Raw genomic sequence first — 25002 nt, 5'->3', positions numbered from 1 at the left:
TGATGAAGGAGAGGGGGCACTGCTAGGATTAGGTCCCTAAGTAGATGAGAGGAAATAGGGTCTAGCGTATTGGGAGAGCTGGCCATGATCTATGATAACAGGCCAAGGATGCAGAAAGCGTGGACCCAAATGCTAAAGGTTGAGTCGATGTGGCATTGAAAGTTTGTGGAAGTTCTCTTCTAGTTGCTTCAATCAGGAATAAAGTAGGATATAAATTATAGCTGAGAAGGAGAGGAGGAATAAGGTAGTAAAGGTTTGAGGGGAAAGCACAGTATGCCTACCAGGGAGGAGTAAGTATCAACTCGAGGTTCATAAATTTAATGTGAAGCCTGTTCAGCACTTTATTTTTCTCCAGCCATATTCAATTTCTTGGGAGTACATGCAAAGTAGGCAGGAGTGGATTTAAACAGGGTTGTGGTTTTGCCAAGCAAGTATGACATTAGAGAAGATCATGAGAGGGAAGCAGACTGGTTCATCAACATCTACTAGACTTCTCTCTCTCATTCGACCCCATGACTATATACTCACCAAAGTCCTGTGAATTCTCCCGCTTTATGTATTGCCATTTCCTGCCCCTCTTGGTTATTCTCAGAAACAGTTTATATGCCTTTATCACTTTTCACTAGGATTACCGTAATCCCTCCTAAACCATTTTTTTTGTCTCTAAAATGTCCATCTTCCTTTCTAGTCCATCTTCCACACTGCAGAATGTGCTTTCTATGCCTAAATCTGATCACATTAACACTTTCATTTCCCATAGCTATCAGGATAAACTCCAAATGTCTACGCTTATACACAGAAGTTTTTATTAGTGATGCCTGCTTAGCTCTGGGGTTGCATCTGCCATGCTCCCACAAGTACTCTGCAGTTGCCCTTAGGAACTGCACACACGTAACGAGGGAATTACCACCGAACCTGCTATAATGCCGGATTCACTGCTCCATCCTCCACCTAGACAGGAAGATCCTTGAGGAGGAGGGACTTGTTTTATTTGCCTCAAATTCTAAAGATTTAGCAGAGAGAAAACCCTCAGAGAATACTGATTCAATGAATACACACATGCCACAGAAAGGACCGGAGCCTAAGAGCTACAGACATTAATACACATGTTTTTGTAAACCATATAATAAGAGCATTATGTTGTAAAATAAGTTGCACAACAATATTCATTCATTCATTCATTCATCCAGTAAACATATAAGAATCTTTATTACATACAAGTCTTCATAGCCAGGTGCTGAATATAATCTACTGGAGTGAGACAGTAAGTAAAGAAACGTTTACAGTCAATTTCCTACTTATATGACCAGACTTGAAGAGAGACTTTTTAAAACATGTGCTAGCAAAATGTACATCAAATATACATCTAACTGGTACTGTGACTAGAATTAGAATACAACATGAAATGTGTAACTTTCTCTATATTTCCCATTACACTAACAGCACTGAACTTGAGTTTGGTGCATTCTGTCCAGCCTCAGTCTGCTTTACCCATTTACCCTAGAAAAACACAACTGTTGTTGTAATAAAAAGCTTCCTCAAAAATGCTTTCTAGTTCCCTGAAACGTTAGCTTCAAAAATATGTCACAGAGAGGAGAGATTTGGTTTTATGCATTTAAAAAATCGTAACTATATTCCCACTATTTGGCTGCCAGAAAAAATAAGTGTATCCATTTTAAGGCTCCATGTTTAAGGATGCTCAAATACCAAACTAGTTTGATTTATACCATATTAGTATGAATCAACTAAAAATATGGAAGTTCTTTGATATCTCTGCGTAAATATGCATATTGTATACTCCCGTAGTGTATACTTGTGTCTGCGTCTCTATATGCACACATATGCACACGCACGCACGCACGCACGCACACACACCCCATATGTATATACATTTGTTTCAATTCAACCAGGTACTTGACATAAACTAACAAAATCACTTTTTACATAATTGAAAATCATCTAAGTATACATTTTATATTATAAACTATATTTCATTGAATTATATACTTATACAGTTCTATATTGACCCAGAGTTGTATACACAAACATATGTACCATTACTTTATAGGTGATAAGGGATTTCCAGGGTAATTCTGATTATGTAAGACTTCCACTTCATATGCTAAATTCAGAATTAACTCCCCCATAAGATAAAACTGCGCTGTAACAATATTATTAAGAATCATTTTCAAGCTTTTACGTATTTGCTTAGTCTCTAAAGCATGCCTAAAGTACTTAGTCATGGACCTGGATATCTTTCCCTTTAAAAAGATTTATTTATTTTAAATTTCAAAATTTTCTCCTAACAATAGCTTTTAATAAAAAAATGTTCTGTATTTTAACATGGCAATGTTAAACTCACAATGACAATTGGTAAGATCTTCTGAAATGAGAAAAAGTATATTAGTTACAATTTTATTTTCTGTCAAATTATTCTACTTCTTACTATTAGATATATTGTGTTTTAGAGTTCCGTCATCAATAATTTATGATTTAACAGTTGAATAATTCAGGTACCCACAGAACTTAATAACCTTTGTTTAAAAGAACCATCAGTTTATCTACTGCATTAACTTTTCTCTTTTCTTCTACACATTTCAGTGGTAATTAAATCCTGTTGCCTTTTCCCCCTTAAACACAGTGACCACTTAGTGTTTAATGTCCCAAATCCAATTCCTCAGTTAAATATTTGAGGTTGAACAGCAAGTGGTTGCTCAGTACAGTTTTATTTTTAGTGCTCATCACTCCCAAGAACCTTTAATTCTCCCAAACCAGCTATTTATCATTTAATCAAGACTAAAACTGAAACTTTCTTTATTCAATAAGTATTTTATGTTAGCTCCATCTCACTGATGATTAATGCTTTACTTTCATTTTAAATAGATATCTAAGTTATTTGATTGTTTTTATAGGCATTTAATGAGACTGAATATTGCTCAAAATAAGTAGATGAGCAGCACTAGCGACATACTCTCAATATCTATATTTATAAATTCAACCATTAGAGCAATATTGAATGGGGATGTCATTTCTTTAAAATGAGACCTTTCCTGCTCTTTATTAATTGCCCTTTAGTTATCACCAGGTAAAAACAGAAAGACATTGTTGAGTGTTATAGAGATTGGTCAAATATAGAAACAAGTTGTTATCACTAATTTGCTAATTAAATGTAAATACTTTATTCATGCATAATTAATCTTTATTAAGCTGTCAAAGTTGAGTAGCTAATAGATTATTAGTTTTGAACAACATGAGAAGGTGGTTACAATATGATAGGAGAGCCAGTCCACGGTAAACACTTTGCCCACAGAGCAGAATTCTGTGCCCACCAATTTGCCCTTAGAACATGATTACTAATTTCTTGTGAAAGAAAACTAAGCAGAGTGAAAACAATTTAAATAAGAAAATCTCAATTGTACCCTTTGTTTCCCGGTGCTTCTATGCCTTCCTTTAACCAACAGTGCAGAATAGGACACTCTTGTTTTTCAGTGGATGACAGTATTCAGTCAACTGCATCACAAAACTAAATCAAGAGAAATTATTTTCAGAGACTCTAAGAGCCAGCCAGTCTCCTAGCATTCCATGTTTGTATCAAAGTGGAGCACCAGAAGCCTATATACTTGGAACTTTCAAAATTAGCTTCAGTGACTGTTGTTCCTTAATGTTATGCCTGCTGCTATGAGAAAGGATCGAAAGTCTACTTCTGCACGGGCTGTGAAACTACAGTTGGTCAACATAACATCAATAAATGCACTTTATATAATAAGCCACATGATTTTTTGAAAAGAATTTAGTTCAGGTAAAAACTGGATCTTATTAGCCTTTCTGGTCCTCAAGGGTTACGTACTGTTACTACTGTAATTCCCTTTTCACACAACGTTATTGATCCTCAATCAGCAATGCAATCAATTTACACATCTGCTGTTTCTTTTTTATCTTCTTCAACTTTTCTCTTCTTCTTCCTTTTATTATGTCTTCATTTGTGTGGCCTCAAATTCTTTTGAGAAAGGCAAAGTATAGATATTTCTCAAGAAAGATAATTGTGTATATGAGCCATGGAACACTACATCAAAAACTAATGATGTAATGTATGGTGATTAACATAGAATAAAAAAAGAAAATAAATAAATATAAGTTCTTATCTATAAAAAAAAAGAAAAAAGAAAGATAATTGTGTTACTAGTACTTTCAGACTTTTCACAGAACTACCGCCAAAATCTCACTTTCTGTTAAAAGTTTAAAAGGTTGTGTCTGGTCAGAGTATAAAACAAAATGAAACTTTTTTTTTAAACAGCATTTTAAAAAAAATTCTCACTACACATAAAATTATTTCATCATCCTTGATCATGGCACACTAGCAATAAAATGCCACCATTAAACACTACATACTTATTCCGTACATACATATGTGCAGACTGGACATCTACAAATATTTAAACTGCAACATGACATTTAAAAGATAATCTCATGAAATCCCTAACTAATTTGATAAATTAATACTCTTTATGACTCTATACTTTCAGAGCTATTCAGCGTTTTTTAACCAGTTTTCATAATAACAAGATTCATTTCAACATTTTTTGAACAATGGAGAAGCAATTCCTTTAAATAGTGTATCATCTAAGAAAGTTATTATGATTCCATATTACCTAATATAGTTCTTATTCAAATTTCTCTAATTATACCCCAAATATGTAGCTTTAGAGAGAGAGAGGGATCTCTATTTCTAGGACCCTATCAAGGTACCTGTACCGCAGTTGGGTGGCATTTAGTCTCCTTCATTGTAGAATGGTCCCACCACTGTTATTTCTTTTACGAAAATGACATTTGCAGGACAGATGTCTTATAGAATGTACACATTTTGGATTTGTCTGATTTATACTTCATAAAAAGACAGAAGTTAAGCATTTTGGCAGAAATACCATATAGATGGTGTTGTGTGTGCCTCATTACATCACTTCTGGAGACATGTCAGTTTGACCCATTACAGGTAATGCTAAATTTGATCACATGGATAAAGGTGTGACTGCCAGATCTCCACTATGAAAACATATCTTTCTCTTTGCAATTCATAAATAATTGGTAGGCTGACACCTTGAGACCATGTATATATCCTCTTCACCTACAATCTTTCACTCAATTTTAATGGTCAATGATGATCCTTGCCTGACTCAATTATCAGCACAAATCATTATCACTCTACACATTTAGCCACCCTTCTGCTGTAAAGGACAACTTTACATTCTGCCCCTCTCCCCTGTTTTTTCTTTGTATTGGGGTAGGGTTTTTTTGGTAAGTACCACTATGGACTAACTAACATATTATCTTTTCATTCAGTGTGTTATAATTCATTACTATCATTTTTCTTTTTGATTATCAAATTGTCCCAAATTTGGCCTGTGAGAACCCTTCTTTCAGGTGGGCTGCTAGGTCTTTTGACATGTCCCCATCCATTTCTGAGCTCTCCTTGCTTTCTGATATAAAATGTTCTAGGATCTCATTGCCCCATGTTCTGGAATCAGGAATTTCTCTAAGGAGCGTTGGCTCCTTTTAGGAAATAGTGTTTGGAAACCAGCCTTTGGGCACTGAGTGTGTTCATTCTTACTAGGGCATCATTGCTTCTAAGGCCTTTCCATGGACTGACATAGAAAATACATTTTTAAAAATCTGTGAGTTCATATTTATACCTCCAGTTCAAATTCCATACCAATCTGTACTTCTCAATTTCCCCCTACTCCATATTTGTATCTCCTCAGAACACTGGTTCCCCAAAATCCAATATAGTGACTCATTTGCTCTGTCCTGTATTACACACAAAATCATTTCAGAATTACTAGACAAGTACCACTAACAACAACAAATTGCTAAGTATAAAGATCTCTTTGTAGGTTATGATTCTTAGAATATTTCCCCCCAAGTCTTTACAGTCAAAGTATTTATAAGCTACTTAAATTAATTTTGGGGTATGTTATGAATTTGTTAGGTTCATTTGTTTCTATTTGTATTCAAATTTAAGATTTGCTCTTTTTATCATTTTTTGCTTAATTTTGTTGTTTGAATATGTGAAATACTTGCACAGTTCAAAAGTCACAACTATAGAAAAACATATCCTCAGGAAGTCTAACTTCCACCCTCATCTTCCCCACACTGCCCTCCCCCCACCGACACTCCTTACAGATAATTATTTCATTGGTCTCTGGGTTAATCCTTCCTATGTTTCTCTTTTGCAAAGATAAGCTTTTTTTTTTTTTAATTTTTCCCTTCTTCATTACTAAAAATGGACCATAATTACCATACAGGCATACCTCATTTTATTGTGCTTCACTTTACTGTGTGTCACAGATACTGTGTTTTTTTACAAGTTGAAGGTTTCTGGCAACCCTGCATCAAACAAGGCTTTTCCTGCCATTTTTCCAACAGCATTTGCTCACTTTGTGTCTCTGTGTCACAACTTGGTAGTTCTCAGAGTATTTCAAACTTTGTCATTATTATCATATTTGTTATGGTGACCTGTCATCAGGGATCTTCACTGTCACTATTGCAATTGTTTTGGAGCGCCACAAACTGCACCCGTATAAGACCGCAAACTTGATTGCTACATGTTCTGTATTCTGACTTCTCCACCAACCGGACATGCTCCCATCTCCCTCCTACTCCTCAGATCTATTCCCTGAGACACAACGATATTGAAATTAGGCCAATTAATAACCCTACAGGAGCCTCTAAGTGTTCAAGGGAAACAAGGAGTCACACATCTCTCACTTTAAATCAAAAGCACGAAATGATGAAGCTTAGTGAGGAAGGCACGTCGAAAGCGGAGACAGGCCAAAAGCTAGGCCTCTTGTACCAGTTAGCCAAGCTGTGAATGCAAAGGAAAAATTCTTGAAAAAAAATTAAAAGGACCATAGGGGTAGGGGGGAAGGAAAACTGAACGGGAAGAAATCCCATATGACAAACCATATGAGACTCTGGACTCCAGGAAACAAACTGAGGGTTGTGGGAAGGGAGGTGGGTGGGGGGATGGGCACTGGGTGATATACTCAACTAATCAACCACTGAACATTATATCAAAAACTAATAATGTACTATACCTTGACTTGTTGAATTTAAACTAAAAAATGGTTATAATAGTAAAGTTTATGCCATGTGTTTTGCCACAATAAAAAGAATTAGAATCATGTAAGAAAAAAATGTGCTACTCCAGTGAACACATGAATGATAAGAAAGCAAAACCACCTTATTGCTGATAATGGAGAAAGTTTTAGTGGTCTGGATGGAAGATCAAACCAGCTACAGCATTCCCTGAAGCTAAAACCTAAACTAGACTAAGGCCCTAATTCTCCTTAACTCTAAGAAGGCTGAGAGAGGTGAGGAAGCTGCAGAAGACAAGTTGGAAGCTGGCAGAGCTGGTTCATGAGGTTTAAGGAAAGAAGCCATCTTCACAGCAAGGGGAAGCGGCAAGTGCTGACGTAGAAGCTGCAGCAAGTTCTCCAGATGATCCAGCTAGGATCATTCATGAAAGTGGCTACCCTAAACAACAGATGTCCATTGTAGATGAAATAGCCTTGTATTAAAAGACGATGCCATCTAGGACTTTCATAGCTAGAGAGAAGTCAATGCCTGGTTTCAAAGCTTCAAAAAACAAGCTGACTCTTGTTAAGGACTAATGCAGCTGGTAACTTTAAGTTGAAGCAAGGCTCCTTGAACATTCTGAAAATCTTAGGGCCCTTAAGAACTACACTCAATCTACTCTGCCTATGCTCTATAAATGGAACCATAAAGTCTGGATGACAGCACATCTGTTTACAACTCAAATTATGGAATATTTTAAGCCCACTGTTGAGACCTACTGCCCTGAAAAAAAGATTCCTTTCAAAATATTACGGCTCACTGACAACACACTTTGGGTCACCCAAGAGCTCTGATGGAGATGTACAACAAGATTGATGATGTTTTCATGCCTGCTAACTCAACATGCATTCTACAGCCCATGAATCAAGGAATAATTTTGACTTTCAAGTCTTATTGTTTAAGAAATACATCTCATAAGGCTACTGCGGCCATAGATAGTGATTCCTCTGATGGACAACTGAAAACCTTGAGGAAAGGATTCACCATTCTAGATGCCATTAAAAACATTCATGATTCATAAGAGGTCAAAATAGCAACATTAAATATAGGAGTTGGGAAGAAGTTGATTCCAACCCTCATGGATGGCTTTGAGGGGCTCAAGACTTCAGTGGAGAAAGCAATTACAGATGTGGTGGAAACAGCAAGAGAACTAGAAGTGGAACCTAAAGATGTGACTGAATTGCTCCAATCTCATGATAAAACTTGAACAAATGAGGAGCTGCTCTTTGCATGAGCAAAGAAAGTGATTTCTTGAGATGGAATCTACTCCTGATCAAGATACTGGGAAGACTCTGGAAATGACAACCAAGGATTTAGAGTATTCCATAAACTTAGTTGACAAAGAGGCAGCAGGGTTTCGCTGACTCCAATTTTGAAAGAAGTTCTGCTGTAGGGAAAATGCTATCAAAGAGCATCACATGCTACCAAGAAACTGTTCATGAAAGGAAAGAGTCCAACAATGCGGCAAATTTCATTGTTGTCTTATTTTAAAACATTGCTACAGCTACCCGCACCTTCAGCAATCACAGCCCTGATTAATCGCAGCCATCAGCACTGAGGCATGGACCTCCAGCAGCAAAGAGATCACAATTCACTGAAAGCTCCCATGACGGCATTTGTAGCAATAAAGTATTTTTAAATTAAGGTGTGTACATTGTGTTTTCAGACATAATGCTATTGCATGCTTAATAGACTATAGTGTGAACATCACTTTCATATGCACTAGAAAACAAAGAAACTCATTTGACTCTCTTTATTGCAGTGGGTCTAACCGAAATTATTGTATTTCCAATGTTTATATATATATTTTCTATTTGGAAATCATTCCAGATCAACTCATAGAAATCTTCCTTATTCTTTTTAATATCCCAGTTTATTCAATCAGGCTCCTATGGACAGACATTTAGGCTTTTTTTAATATTGTGCTGTTACAAATAATCCTATAATAAACAACTTTGGGCATATGTAATTCCCTATTTGTACAGGTAATTGATCAGGGTAAATCACTAGAACTTGGACTGGGAGGTAAACGCGGGCAGAGTTTTGTCAGGTATTACAAAACTCCCATAAGATTGTAGCACTTCACATTCCTATCAGCCATGTCAGAATGTGTTTGTTTCTTCACAGACTTACCAGCTAAGCATATTCTAATCTTCTGAACTTTCGCCAATTTGAAAAGGTGACAATGGTCTCTCTCCGTGTATTTTAATTTGCATTTCTCTTATTGTTCATGAAGTAGAACCTCATTTCATATATTTTGATAAGTCATATCTTTTTTGGTGAACTGTTCATGTCTTCTGCTCATTTTTAAAACCACAATTTAAATCTTTTCTTACTGGAAAAGTTACTTCAATGCCTTCAAACTTTGTTTCAAAAAGAATAAAAAATAGGGTGCCTGGGTGGCTCAGTTGGTTAAGCGACTGCCTTCGGCTCAGGTCATGATCCTGGAGTCCCGGGATCGAGTCCCGCATCGGGCTCCCTGCTCGGCAGGGAGTCTGCTTCTCTCTCTGACCCTCTCCCCTCTCATGCTCTCTCTCTCTCTCATTCTCTCTCTCAAATAAATAAAATCTTTAAAAAAAAAGAATAAAAAATAAAAATTGGAAGAATATATGACTTAACTGAGAATATTAAACTATACTGTCACCATTCTATACTGTGTTCTGAACCGTTCATTAAAAAGGGGCAGTTACAGAGGTACAGATCTGTGATTCAACAGTCTTGCACAATTCACAGCACTCACCATAGCACATACCCTCCCCAATGTCTATCACCCAGCCACCCCATCCCTCCCACCCTCCACCACTCCAGCAACCCTCAGTTTGTTTCCTGAGATTAAGAATTCCTCATATCAGTGAGGTCATAGGATACATGTCTTTCTCTGATTGACTTATTTCACTCAGCACAGTACCTCTGACACAAGTAATACAATATATGTTAAAAAAAAAAAAAAGAAGAAGAAGATAGCAGGAGGGGAAGAATGAAGGGGGTAAAATCGAAGGGGGAGAAGAACCATGAGAGACGATGGACTCTGAAAAACAAACTGAGGGTTCTAGAGGGAGGAGGGTGGGGGGATGGTTCAGCCTGGTGATGGGTATTAAAGAGGGCACGTTCTGCGTGGAGCACTGGGTGTTATACGCAAACAATGAATCATGGAACACTACATCAAAAACTAATGATGTAATGTATGGTGATTAACATAACATAATAATAAAAAAAATAGGAAAAAAGTGGCAGTTATTTTAATTGAGAAGAATATTAAGAAAAATGCATTCAAGTACAATTTCTTGATGCTAATATAACTGGCTAACCCCACAAATAACATGCTACTGAGTAAGGTCAAAGTTCAGGAAACAGATGACTGAGAGACATTTTGTTGTAACAGTTTCATCATACCCACCTCATTAGTACAGGTAATTCTTCGAGGATGAGGGGCTTCCTGTTGCAACTGATACACTGTAAAGACAGAAAGTAAACCATTCCATATGGGCTCACAGAAATTGTCCTTACTCTTTTAAGCGTTATAGTTTATTCAATTGGTCTCCTATGGACAAACATTCAGGTTTTTTCTAATATTCTGCTATTACAAATAATCCTAAATTTCCCTTTCGTAGAAGTTTGAATATATTAGGAATCACAAACTGGCTGCTTTTTCACATTCCCAAGAAAACGGGTACAGTCCTATTTGCTATTAAATTAAAATTTGTTAAGAGCAATGCAAAGAAAGTAAAACAAACTAAACTTAGTGAAAGCCCAAAAGCAAGCATAAATAGAAAAATCATAATCCATACAAATGTCTTTTTACCTTGTAACAAATCAGTACTGGGTATTTGGCTGTGTTCTCCATAATCTGGTCTTTTATTTTCCCCAATTCTTGGTGGATGTATTGCATAAAGCATGTCTCTCATATAAGCCAATAATGGTTATATATTCTTAAAGCACATTATTACATGTCAAACTTGAAACTAAAATTGGGACTTATGTTAGAAGTAACAGATGTGCTGCTTTTCTCCCCTATTTATACCGCAAACATCTATCTTGAAAGATAATCTCCCCTAAAAACAAAATTTCTGAGCCAAAGTTACCGCCACTTCTTCAACTAGAGCCACATGCAGCACAAGAAAGAATTCAGGTACTGAAGTAACTTGCCAAGGAGAGGGTAATTTTTAGGGTATCTGAAAATGAATCCATGAAAATGACACCAATACAATGACATTCTAGCCTCACTTCAGGCTTTCTGATTTGTAATGAAGAATAAAGAACAGAAAGTGGTAGGTAGTCATCAGAGAGAGTATGTTTATGTATATCTAACTTTATCTCTTGGAGGGAGTTTTTCTTCTATTTCTACATATATAATCACATATAACTGAATGTAAGTTAATAATGTACTTAAATACTTAGGCATTCTGTCAACATAACATCAAACTAACCAGACTTCCGCGATTGTCAGATAATGAACGACTTAAATTTCAACTGGACATCATTATATAGACTCCACTTCTGATCATATTCTTTCATATTTATCATAGGGACATATGGAAACACAATTAGTTACACTATACATATATACACAAAATACACACCGAGCACATACAGACACGCCTCGCTGTGCCGTAGTGCTTTGGGAAAGGGATATGTACCACGGCAGTTAAGAATCTGAACTCTTGAAACAGATCACCTGGGGCTTGAACACGGGGGCTCTGCCACTAACCCTGCATCCTGTGCCTCAGTTTCCCTCATTTGTAAAATGGAGATAATAATAGTTTCTACTTCACAGATTACTGAAAGAATTAAGTAAGTTATTATACGTAAGAGGCGTAAAATAGTTGCTACCACCTAGAAAACACCTAGGTATTATTATACATAGGTGACTGATAATACATACAATTTTTTACGTTAATATTTGGTTGCTAGGATGCATCTTGAATACATCACCAAAACCAGGAGAATGTTAGAATTTAAAAGGTACCAAAAAGACACAGCTTTCCTACTTAAAAATCAAAAAACAAACAAAGCCCACTCTCTCATTTAGTAATGTTTGAAATTCTACTGATAGAAATGAATTCCTTTGTCTTTCCCTCCTGGTTGCAAAAATGCCCGAGATGTCATATATTAAAAATAGTTTCAGACATCCATATTTTACCGTGAAAGTCAGTTTTTCAAAAATATCCCTGTGAATACACTGTTAAGGATAAAGAGATGATATGGAGGGAGTGGTCCTGAGACCTCGGAGAAGGGGAAGAAAGAGCACAGAGACCAAGTCCATCCAGCCCTGAGAGTGACAAAACACACGCAGCACCACATACGCTCAGATAAATCTCCATCCCCCTAAGAGGAGCCAACACATGATTTGAAAAAAGGGAGGATTCTTCAGGTCCACTCCTCCATATTGGTAACTATTCCATGTGAAAATCCAGTTCACATTTCCACGTTGATCAGTAATCCTCAAAAGATCAGTTGTGTTCCTTTGTCAAGAAAATGCTTGGGAAAGTACTGTCACCTATGGAAACTCCATTATGAGAACTGAATGGTAGCCAAGAGGACATTAAAAGTTATTAGAGAATATAAAACACTGATTTTGATTCAAAGCACAAATACTGAAGTATATGGTTATCACCAGTAATGGATTTACCTATTCACTAAGCAAACATTAAGATAAGCCAATTTGAAAAAAGGAGTTGACAATATCCTCACATGAGAATTTTAGCCTTTGTTTTTTTTTGGTGGGGGGGGGTTTAGCCTTTGTTTTAATCAGCATTTCAAAGGGTATAGCTGGGCTTCATGGAGAGGAGTAATTTTTACACAAATGCTTCCTCATTTGCTACCAATGGTTAGTCTACCTTTAAGACACATTTTTAACAAATAACAGAGAAAGGGGGGCCTTCAGATATTGTAGAACTGAATGTAACTATATGAATTCAAGGAATACCTATCAAAAAGATCATTAAAAAGATCACCGTAATAAAGACTAATTAATTCAGGCTCTTCTCAATTTAGAATTCTTGGTAATTTAAACTGGAACTCAGCGGAAATTTAAATTGCACAATCATTAAATGATTCACCAAAAATTAACTGCTAAATTCAAGATGAGAAGATATATGATTAAAGTACTTAACATTTTTCAATCGCCTTAGCAGTATCAACGCTTATATAGTTATTAATGAATTTCTCAGTACCTGGAGACAGTAACAAAACATTGTTAATGAAGTTCAGAGATCACAAATAGGTATTTTGAGGTCAAAATTGGCCCACATGTTTGGTTTGCTGTTTTCTAAATTTAAATTTGTTTTTAACATTTAAAAAAAGAGATTTAACAGTAACAACAAAGGTAAAAGAGAATTCCACTTCTGAAAAATAAGACAACATCAGAGCAAGTGCTCAATAAAGGGGAGCTAATTATGAGCCACTCCCTGCAAACAGGGGCATCCATGCTCTACTCGCCCTCCGTTGGCACTTGGCTCACTTGCCTCATTTATTACAGGTTGGGGGCCTGGTTAAAGTCAAGCAATTCGTATCAAAAAGCCACAAAACTAGGGGCGCCTGGGTGGCTCAATCAGTTAAGTGTCCGACTCTTGATTTCTACTCAAGTCACCATCTCATGGCTGTGAGATCCAGCCCCGCATAGGGCTCTGCGCTCAGCGGGGAGTCTGCTGGAGGATTCCCTCTCCCTCTGCCCCTCCCCCCCCCCCGCTCATGCTCTCTAAATAAATAAAATCTTTTAAAAAATGACAATAAAACTATATTTATGTAAAAAGAGTCCTCAACTTAGACATCTTGCTAGTTCTATTTTCCTATTGGTTCATATTTTTAAGTTTTTAGAATTATGTGGGGTGGAGCTCAGGCATTGAGGTTACTAAAAGAAACTATAAAATTCAGTAGAATTGTCACCCAAAAAAAATGTCATTTTTAAGAACATGATAGCTACTGTAAGACATGTAGAGATGCAGAAAATACAAATCACCTATACATTTAGTGCTCAATATTCTTCAAGGGGAAAAAAATTACCACCACGGTTTAATAACAATGTGATGCTCTTACACAAAAATGTGCAAGGTACAAGTCAGAGCAAAGGGAACAAAGGTAAACTGAAAACCAAAAAATGCAGACAAGAATTTTAAATAGGCTTCTAGCCAATGAGATTATGAGATAAAATCTTTAAGAAGTAAAGAACATTAGTCATTTTTATACATTCTTTGAACTATACTCCCCAGAAATAAAAAGGCACCAGCAGGGATGGGGGAAAAAGCCTCTATGGCAATATTTTTAGAGACTGTTCATATTTTGCTTACTATAATTAGCCCAAAGTAGCAACCTATTAAAATAAAACTATCTGTTGTTCTGGGAACATAAAGCCAAGAATCTGAATTGCTGCTCCTTCAGTCAGCAAATTGCAGCAACTTACAAATACCAAATTTAGGATAACTCAACATTTACAAAGATGTTAAAAATGTATATTTAAAGTACAGGTTTCTTAGGTTGCTTATCCAAGTCCAGAGATAAACAAAAACTTCCAGTACGGGTGTCTGCAGTAGTGCATTCATGGATTGCCTCTCAAAGCTACTCTCATTATACTAATCCTATTTCCACTTTTTAAAAATCTGAAATATCTTTTACTTGAAAAAATAATATTCTCTAGGAAGCAAGGAAGGGGAAATAAAGGGCTAAGAACCTAGACTCTTTGGAAAAGATTTTTATTCTAACGCAAAGTTTAAAGAGCAATACAGAAAATGGGTTAGCCTGGTGATGGGTATTAAAGAGGGCACGTTCTGCATGGAGCACTGGGTGTTATGCACAAACAATCATGAAACACTACATCAAAAACTAATGATGTAATGTATGGTGATTAACATAACAATAAAATTTTTTTAAAAAAAATAAAGAGAAATATAGAATTCAAATGTCTCTCTTTTGTATTCGGGAAAGCAATTCCTAAAAAACCAAACACACACAAAAACCCACTCTTTTCACCCACACATTCTATCAAGATAGCCTCCTGACTTACCACTTACATAATCCTTTTGCATACAAAGAATTAGGATGTGAGAATAATTGCATTGCCTGAATTCTTAGTTAGCTTCTCCTCCCATTAGTTTTTATCAGCCAATGTCAACAAGTGTTCTCAAGTTCAATATGGAATTCCACGTAAACTCAGAGGGATGAGATGCATTCCAGACATGCAAACCATAGACCTTACGGAAACACGCCTGTTTTCCCAAATCTATGCTATTCCCAAATCCTGCTGTAAATTAACTTTTCAATAATGTGTATAAAATGAAATGAATCTTCCTATCTAATGATCTTATTATTTCTCTATCACTTATAAAGCACTATAACCCACACAATTTAAAATTATTTGTATACTTACAGTAAGATTTCCAAACAGGAGGTCTATATTCATCTGTATCTGGAAGAATAAATACCAAATTAACATTATTGATATTTATATTTTAATCACACATATTTAATATAATTAAGTTAAATTAATATATATTTAATCATATCTTAATATATATTTGTTGAGGTCTATGTGTCCTAGGCATTGTGTTAGACTCTAAAGGGCATTCGGAGGTTTTTTGCTCTTGGTCCTTACTTTGTGGAGTACAGTTTCACAAAGATGTTCAAAGAAAGTTACTATATTTATTCAACTGGTTATCACATAAAAATACCAAGGTTAATTTTTACAACAGGCACTCATTTCTCACAGTCACTAACAGTCAATAAGTCTTTATATCTTTGGGCATAACTCTATAACTATTTCACTGAAAGACCCCTGAAATCATTGGAATTTTTCTTTTTCAGTAATATTGACCAGATAACACTTTTAATCCTCAGAAATGTACCTCCCCCATCACATTTGGGGGATTCCAGTGTAAATGGTTTTATTAACATCAGGAGAGAAGAGAAGCAAGGTACTTCTTCATACGTCATGGACAATCAAAACCAAGAAATGAGAAACATTCCATTGGAAGACAGTGCATCCAGGGAGCCATAAAGGACATGAGGTGAACTTCTGCTCTTCAGTCCATTTGCCCTCACTGCTTGAAAGAGGACATAGGAGACAGTGTAAAGAGGAGGTGGAAAGAGCTGGAAATACAAACACATGAGGGAGATGGGGAGAATAGAAAAAGGAGAGGCACCGGTGTGGTCTGGCATCTCATCAGTAAAGTGCAGCTCAGTAATAATTCTGCTGCTCAAAAGCGCTGCCTACAAGACCACGTAGCTAAATTGGCAGACACAGCAACTTGGTGTGGGAATATGTGGCCAGCTGCATCACCTCGTTCTGCTGGTACCCCACATAAACCCATTAAGGAATCTGGTCCAAAAAAATCCTTGTCTCCAAGGAGGCAAGAAAATTTCTGGAAAGTTTATTGAGAAGGCTGAATTTAGCATATGTAGATTAAGTAAAAATGATAATAGACTCATCATTCCCCTCAACCTTTAAAACACTAACAGTTCACTTATAAACCACACAAATATTTGGAGCCGCAAGACTACTAATAATAGGCATAAGAATAAAAAAAGGAAATTCTAAGTCATGTAGAAATTGCTTGGCCCTCAGTAGGAGGGCTCAAATATGTTTTTTAATGAATAAAAGATTACATGAATAAATGAGTAATGAAGTAATGCAACAAATACAGTTGACTCTCATTATTTGTCGTAGTTATATTCTACAGAGGCACCTTGAACACTAAGTGAACACTGAACCATTGCTCCTAAGGAAAAACACAAGATTAGGTTCCTGGATGCCTCTGGTCACAACATTCTCATCAGCCGATCAATACATAACCTTGTTTTATTTGTGTTTCTGTTTAAAGACATCTTAGTTATAATAAACAGTGTGATTCATTAACACCGAACTCACAGTCAACAGCACTTATAACTCATGTCTCAGGGAAGCTCATCTAACACATATATCTTTCTCCATAAGATACATCACAGCCTTCTTGAGCTTAGCAAACCCAGACATCACTTCAGTACTATGTGGGGGGCCCGTTTTAAACAGAGAGGACAAGGGAAGCTCCACATTTTATACTTCTCGTGGACCCTAACTTATGGGCTTCTTCCCTTGGCAAATTTCAATTTGCACCTTTCCCTGTAATAAATCATGATTGTATTAACAGCGATTAGAGGGTTCTATGAGTCCTCCCAGTGAATTATCGAGCCTGAGGGGAGTGTGAGGGAACCCCCCTCCAACTTGCAGGTGGTGTCAGAATTAAGGGAAGCCTTTGGGACTGCGCCCTCTAACTTGGTAATTGGCCCTAATTCCTCACAAACCCTGTGTAGAGCCTGGATGGAAGCAGTGAGAGCCTTATGTAGATTGCTTTGACGTTGGAGAAGGTGAGAAAGAGGCTAATTCTCAAAATCCTGCCTCTGGGGAATTGTGTATCTAGTCCTAGATAGGGCTTTCTTAGGGAGCATCAACTTTTACTTAAAGGTGTGTGACTTCAGGAAATTTACTACCTCTCTGAATCTTATTCTTTATCTATAGAGTAACTTCATCTAAAATGGGAATAGTAACAACACAGGTTTCTTGTGAGGATCAAACTAGGTGTCATACGTAAAGCACCCTGCAATTAGGAGGCCTTTAGTAAATGGCCTGCCCTCACCAAAAGTGAATTTAAAAACACAGTGATGTTACCATATTAGCCTCAGGCCATTGTCAATGATTTCAGCTGTGCATTCTCTTCTTATAATTTGTTCTTCCCTGTATACCTACTGTATTATAGAAAGCATTATTCAAGATGCTACAGATCATAATTTTGTGACCAAATAAAATAAACATTTAGCAAGTAACCAAGAAATAGTGGGAGAAAAGTTTAAGTTTCCCTTAATATTAAAACAATTCTAATGATTAGGGACTTTTAAGAGTGAAATTTGGGTTTTAAAAGTCTTTTCCAGGGTGCCTGGGTGGCTCAGTCATTAAGCGTCTGCCTTTAGCTCAGGTCATGATCCCAGGGTCCTGGGATAGAGCCCCACGTCAGGCTCCCTCCTCAGTGGAGAGCCTGCTTCTCCCTCTCCCTCTGCCTGCTGCTCTGCCTACTTGTGCTCTATCTCTCTGTCAAATAAATAAATAAAATCTTTAAAATAAATAAATAAATGTCTTTTCCTAGCAATCTATTTTTTGCTGATGGGAGTGTAGACTGGCACAACTTCTCTGGAGTGCAATTAGCTATACAAATCCTAAGCCTTTAAAAGTGTTTAATGGGCATCTGTTGCGGCAGAGTTCAAATAAGATTCTCTTTAAAGGAAAACTTAAAAATTATGACAGTCTTTCTTATGTTTAAGGGTAGTGACCTTAGGTCACCTTGGTCTTTTTGTTGACCAAGTTAGGCAATGGGTAAGCGCACCACTGTCCTCAGAACTCAGGGGAAAGGAGCCCATGGAGGGAGCATGGTTAGATGGTTTAGAAAAACATGCCCCAGCCTCTTGGTGAGCAGAATTAGTTGCTAGAGTTGGGGAGACTGATTTGCCAGGACCCTAAGTTCTTCTGGAAGGGAAGAAACAATACCCTAATCTTTGATTGCTCAGACTCAAAGAGTTCTGTTACAGAAGACTCATAGCCCAAACCAAGTACGCTGGCAAGAAAAGACAAGGACACTCCTGAAATAAAATGACCTTGAAAATGGGTTAACTGAAACTGGTGATGTAGGGCCACCCAAAGGTCTTATGGGTTTATTAGGGAAGACAGATTCTGACCCAGTATGGGGCTGATGAGAGAAGTGTCCTCAACCTCCCTGGCATTGAATCGTTGAGTATAAGAAAATGAACTAGTTGCAATCTGGACCTCCCAAGTGGGGTCACTACCGTGACCTGGGCCAAGTCTGACCAGAAACAGCATCCTAGCAGCAGTTAGACAAGCAACTGTGAACAAACAATATGGGGCTGGTCTTTAACACTGACAGAGTGTGATAAAGATAAGGAAGACAGACGGCGTACTATTACCGTGCAGCTCTCTTTCCGGCATTTGGAAGAGGGTGGGGCCACTGTGGGGCTGAGTAAGACTCCTGGAGCTCAAACGTGCAAGAGGAGGAGGCTGCCTAAAGAGGAAGACACTTAACTTCCTGCTAACTGGGCACTGATTAACAACAACAAACAGGGGAGCAAATCTGGCCCCTGAATTTATATAACAAGTCAGGCCAATTCCTTCTGGATACCTTTTGACCCAGCAGTTCTGTTCTCTTTCTAGGAATTTATTGTAAAACAATTAAGTATGTTTGGAAAATAGCAATATAGAAGAATATCACTGCAATATTACTTTTAAGATTTTATTTATTCTTTGAGAGAGAGTGCAAGCAGAGGGAGAGGCAGAGAGAGAATCCCAAGCAGACTCCACGCTGAGGGCAGAGCCTGAGATGGGGTTCGATCTCATGACCCTGACATCATGACCTGAGCCAAAATCAAGAGTTGCCACTTAATGGACTGCACCACCCAGGTGTCCCTGTAATATTACTTTTAAGACTAAAAACCTGGGGGGCATCTGGGGGGGCACAGTCTGTTAAGCATCCAACTCTTGGTTTCGGCTCAGGTCGTGATCTCAGGGTCATGAGATCCAGCTCTGCATTGGGCTGCTTGGCACAGAGTCTGCTTGAGATTCTCTCTTCCTCTCCCTTTGTCCCTCCTGCTCATGCTCACTCTCTCTCTCTCTCTCAAAATAAATGAATAAATCTTAAAAAAACAAAAAAGACAAAAAACTGTATTCAACCTAAACACCCAACAACTGGAAACCAATATGATCAATTATTACATATTCCAGTATGAAGATACCTTGACTACATCAAAAGGACTTCATCTTGTACTCTGTTAAAAGCCTGTTCTTTTAAATATTTTACATCTTTTAAACCAGTGGTTCTCAAACTTTTGGTTTCAAAAATCTGCATTCTAAGGAGCTTTTAATATCTACTGATATTAACCATATTAGAAATTAAAAGTGACATAATTTGTTTTCATTTGTTTTAAATTTTTGTTAAATTTTTGTTAATTTGTTAAATATAAAATTATATTTTAACACTTTTATAAAAGATAACTTTATTTTTCAAAACAGAAAATTAGTTTTACATTTTGCAAGTCTCTTTAATGTTTGCTCTAATTGAAGACAGATTCTCATACCTGCCTCTGTATTTAATCTATTGTGATATCACTTGCCATGTACGTTCTGGAAGATTCAACTAGACACTTGTGAGAGAACAAGAGTGAAAAAGGCACATAATGTTGTCTTCTTATTCGTCTGTTTTGACTTTTAGAAACTCAGAAAAAACTTGGGGACCCCAGCGGTTTCCCCAACCACACTTTGAGAATAACTTGTTATTTTTTTATTTTTTACTTTTTTAAAAGATTTTATTTATTTATTTGACAGAGAAAGAGAGAGACAGCGAGAGAGGGAACACAAGCAGGGGGAGTGGGAGAGGGAGAAGCAGGCTTCCTGCGAAGCAGGGAGCCTGATGCGGGGCTCGATCCCAGGACCCTGGGAACATGACCTGAGCCGAAGGCAGACATTTAACTGAGCCACCTAGGCGCCCCAAGAAGGAATCACTTTTATCCAGAGTTCCAAAAAAGGAAAAACAGAGGTGGTATCCTCTGATGACGGCTTTGAAAGACAGATGATTTTTAAAGTCAAGGGGCTAAGGGAGTAAGACTGGAAGTAAGAGGGAGAACAGCATTCTGAACAGAGGAACACAGTGAATAAAGGCACAGAAACAAGAAAGTTCAGGAAGTGTTTGAGGAACTGCAAATAATGCAGACTGGTTGAAATAAAAGACATGTGGAGGAAAGCTTGAGACTCAGGCACTGGAGGGGTCCTAGGCTGAGTTGTCCAGGAAGCATCTAGAAGTAATGAAATGTGTTTTCTTCTGCTTGCTACTTACTTCCCACTAAATACTCTGATGTCTACAGAGAGAGGAGTACTGTAGTCAGGCCCAGACCAATTCTCATGAGTTAGAGAAAAGGAGCCAAGCAGCAGGAAGGCCAAAGGTAGAAGAAAGAGCCAGTAAAACAGATGGGGCAAAGACTCAGAGGAGGTGTGGAGTAATGAGCTCAGAAGTCACAGGTGGTGGGTGAGGTCTGAGACAGACTGCACTGTGTCTAAGCAAGTGGGAAAGTAAAAAGACAGGTTCTGTTGGAGACCTTCTCCTCTATGACTGAAAGCAAATTCTAAACAAATACATGCAGGAAAACAAAGGAAAAAAAGAGACCAGTGAACTGTATGGAAAATGAAGGCCAAGTTGATTAGTATGTACAGTCCGATCGCACTTTTATTATTTTTTTTAAAGATTTTATTTATTTGCCAGAGAGAGACACAGCGAGAGAGGGAACACAAGCAGGGGGAGTGGCAGAGGGAGAAGCAGGCTCCCCGCTGAGCAGGGAGCCCGATGCGGGGCTCCATCTCAGGACCCTGGGATCATGACCTGAGCCCAAGGCAGACGCTTAACGACTGAGCCACCCAGGCGCCCCTGATCGCACTTTTAAGAAATGAAAGAAAAGATGTATGTCTGTGTATATATGGGGGCAGAGGGCCAATGAGAGAGAATATGAAAGATACAGAACAGCATACACTCATTTAAATAACAGTCGTGCTCTCTAGATCAGCCTTTCTCACCCAGGTTCCTCATCCGACCCACAGAGCACAGAAAATGTTGTGAGTGACTCTTTTCTCAGTTCTCCCCTGGACAGGTGTCTCTCTAGAAGCACAGGAGAGAAGTTAACTTAATACATACAATGGATCCCCTAGGCCTTTGGGCAATTTTTTTTTCCCCAGAACCAGGAGGAGTAAGCCTTCTCTAGATGGTGACTTTACGTGCCTTATACGTCTATGTGGTCTTAAAAAAAATTATACAATGAATATATTACATTTGTTTTTGGTGTTTTTTTAAAGATTTTATTTATTTGACAGAAAGAGACACAGCGAGAGAGGGAACACAAGCAGGGGGAGTGGGAGAGGGAGAAGCAGGCTCTCTGCTGAGCAAGGAGCCCGATGCGGGGCTCAATCCCAGGACCCTGGGATCATGACCTGAGCCGAACGAAGGCAGACGCTTAACCGACTGAGCCACCCAGGCGCTCTGAATATATTACATTTGTAAGGAAGGAAAAAACTATTAAAACAAAAAGTATAAGTTAACTATCTGTAGGACAGAAAACGGGGAAACTGATTCAGATAGAGAAAAGTCCCATTTAACAAACCCCACTGGCTAATTTTTTGAGTGGGCTCTTGAAATGAATATACTACCTGAGAAATCTTATTCCCAGTCTGAGAGGCCTGGAAATCAGATACAAGTTTTGTGGCAACTTTAGACATCATAAGGTCCCATCCTCCTACAGAGTCTTTGAATTCCCCTCAGAATCTCTATGCAGGTCTTCATTTACCTCTTCTCCCTGTTCTAACTGAATCTTCTGAACGGCAGGCATTCATTAAGGAAAAGAGAACAGTTTCATAATGGAATTTTCTTTTACTTTTGGTTAATTGCTAGAATTGTGAGTCAAAGAGATCTTACTTTTACATATTTTATCATGTCTATGAAAAATTATTCCAATTTTTTCTCACTTTCAAAACTCAAAGATTCAGATTTAAACAAGTTCTAGTGTTAAAATTGCTTTTGCCTATAATTTTCTTCTGTGCTGCCTTTTTCTCTAAATATTAATATTTTCAGGATATTCATTTTTTCCTTTAATATTAAAAATTTCAAAATGCTCATCTGTATCTTTAAGCAATGATTTCAAAATCTTAGTAAAATATACTTAGGATAATATCTTTGATAGGATATATTATAACTTATAATATTAGGGCTATTTGGGAGGTACTCAAAGTGTGCATTTATTGACAAGATTAAATTTATTTATAAATACCCTAGTATTCTGTTTTTATACTAAACCTAAAACATTGTGTGATTGAGTAAATCTTTATGCTCTCTCCGGTTGGATCCTATTTACATCCAATATATCTATGGATGTTGTTGACAATGATTGACTTTAGAGAACAAAAAAAAATTATTTCATTCTTTTTATCACATAGGTTGTGTATTATTATATAGTTATATGAATTCTTTGGTTTAGAACAACATTCTTGTGGTTAAGTTTAAATCTGCTTGGCTTATTTAAAAAAATAAAGAGTTCATTGTAGAACAGACTAGAATGTTAAATTTAAACTGTTTATTGTTTTAGGCTCAAACCAAAAAGGCTTTTGCAACTTTTTAACAATATGATGGATTTTTCTCAAAAAGGACTATGTTGCATTTTAAATGAGGTTTAGACTAATGAGGCATGAACCCTCAAAAACTGTGATTAATGTTTTAAAGCAATTTGTTTCAGATTGCCTTTGGTTTGAAAATTAACAATTTTGATTTCTGTAAAAAGAATGACATTTATTGACAAGAAAAAGAGCTCTTCTTCCCTTCAAATGAAGACTCACCTTTCAACCAACTGGCAAGAAATTCCCTGTCCTGCTTTAATCAGAAAATGAAAGGCATTAATGACATGTTGCTATTCTGTTTCTGTAGCAAATTTTGGCATACTAAAATAATGAGATGCTTGTGATCACAAAACTCTATTTTACTATAAAGTGATCTTTTTAAAAGAACAAGGCATAAAATTCACAATAAATAACAAATAATTCTTATTGTTAATATTTGAGAGAGTCACAAAAGAAAACAGTGAAACTTCTTACTCTAAAAGAAATATATTCTGGGGGGGAATAAAAATAAATAAAAGAAATATATTTCTTGGAATACAAAAATTCAGAGTAAAAATTAAAAGGCTCATAATAACATATACAATTTTAAACAAATGAGGAAACAAAAAAGTGCTTCACTATGTTTCTAGGTATCTCATATCCTGACTAAACTTCTTTCCTAGAAAATGCTTCAAAACGTGGGAAGTAAGCATTTCAACTAAGATAATTAAAATTCACTCTGCAAAGTCATGGTCAAATCAGGTCAGTTAAATTCACCCTTAGAAGAAAGTCATTCAAAACTGTTCCAAGTTGAAAACTGATGTGTCATGATACAATTCTGACAGAAATAAACTATTTTTTTTTAAAGATTTTTATTTATTTATTTGACAGAGAGAGACACAGCAAGAGAGGGAACACAAGGAGGGGGAATGGGAGAGGGAGAAGCAGGCTTCCCGCCGGGCAGGGCTCAATCCCAGGACCCTGGGACCATGACCTGAGCCGAAGGCAGACGCGTAAGGACTGAGCCACTCAGGCGCCCCAGAAATAAACTATTTTTAAAACCAAAGATAATTGTTTTCAATTCTTCAGAGAATAATGACCCAGAACCACTAATACATGGGAGAAAATTTCTGACTACAACCACAGTGCTCACATGCAGCTTCACCAAAGATCTCCAAACACAAACATTTTGTCAATGCAGTGTTCATCTCTTCACCATGGACCCGTAGCTTGGGCCAACAAAGCCTCCTGAATGAAATGTGAACCAAACGTGGAAACCTCTCCTTTTTACAATTCAAATTTGGCTTTTTATTAAAGACCTAAGCAATGTTTCCTCTAACCAACTTGGCAGACCTAGCAAACAGACTACACAAAGTCTTTCTGCTGACTGAAACTATACACTAGGAAACAAAAAGCTATACACAGGAACTGGGTCATTCAACTCAATTCAAAGGTAAGGGTTGTCATTTTCCAACCTACTATTTTTTCTTCTAGACAGCAAGTCCTATCTCTCTGAGGTTCTCTTTAAAAATCTGATCATTTCTGATACTGTTTATCCTAGCATGTTGGCACATTAACAGAAAGTCCTCAGATAGGCCCACTTAACCACAAGGTTTCTGACAGAGAACTTCAAGAGGAGATTTAACTCCTGCCAAGCCATCCAATAACATCTAAACATTCTCAGATGGCTTTCATTTGGATTTTATTAGGTAAGT

The 25002-nt window shown here is 37.1% G+C and overlaps 1 protein-coding gene across 1 annotated transcript in view; it reads right to left on the bottom strand.

Moving 5' to 3' along the window:
- CHN1 (chimerin 1) overlaps positions 1 to 25002 on the bottom strand; it is a 203325-nt gene that overhangs the window by 133805 nt on the left and 44518 nt on the right. Inside the window, exons 2-3 of the mRNA XM_088022098.1 lie at positions 15494 to 15532; positions 10529 to 10584 (exon numbers count right to left, since the gene is read on the bottom strand). Coding sequence (XP_087878224.1) covers positions 10529 to 10584; positions 15494 to 15532 — 95 coding nt within the window. The remainder of the gene's footprint in view (positions 1 to 10528; positions 10585 to 15493; positions 15533 to 25002) is intronic.

The sequence above is a fragment of the Eumetopias jubatus genome, unplaced genomic scaffold (genome assembly GCF_037043125.1).
Source record: "Eumetopias jubatus isolate StellerSeaLion01/CBP00866 unplaced genomic scaffold, mEumJub1_p1.0 scaffold_3, whole genome shotgun sequence".
Classification (NCBI taxonomy): Eukaryota; Metazoa; Chordata; class Mammalia; order Carnivora; family Otariidae; genus Eumetopias; species Eumetopias jubatus.
This window is presented reverse-complemented; position numbering and strand designations above follow the sequence as displayed.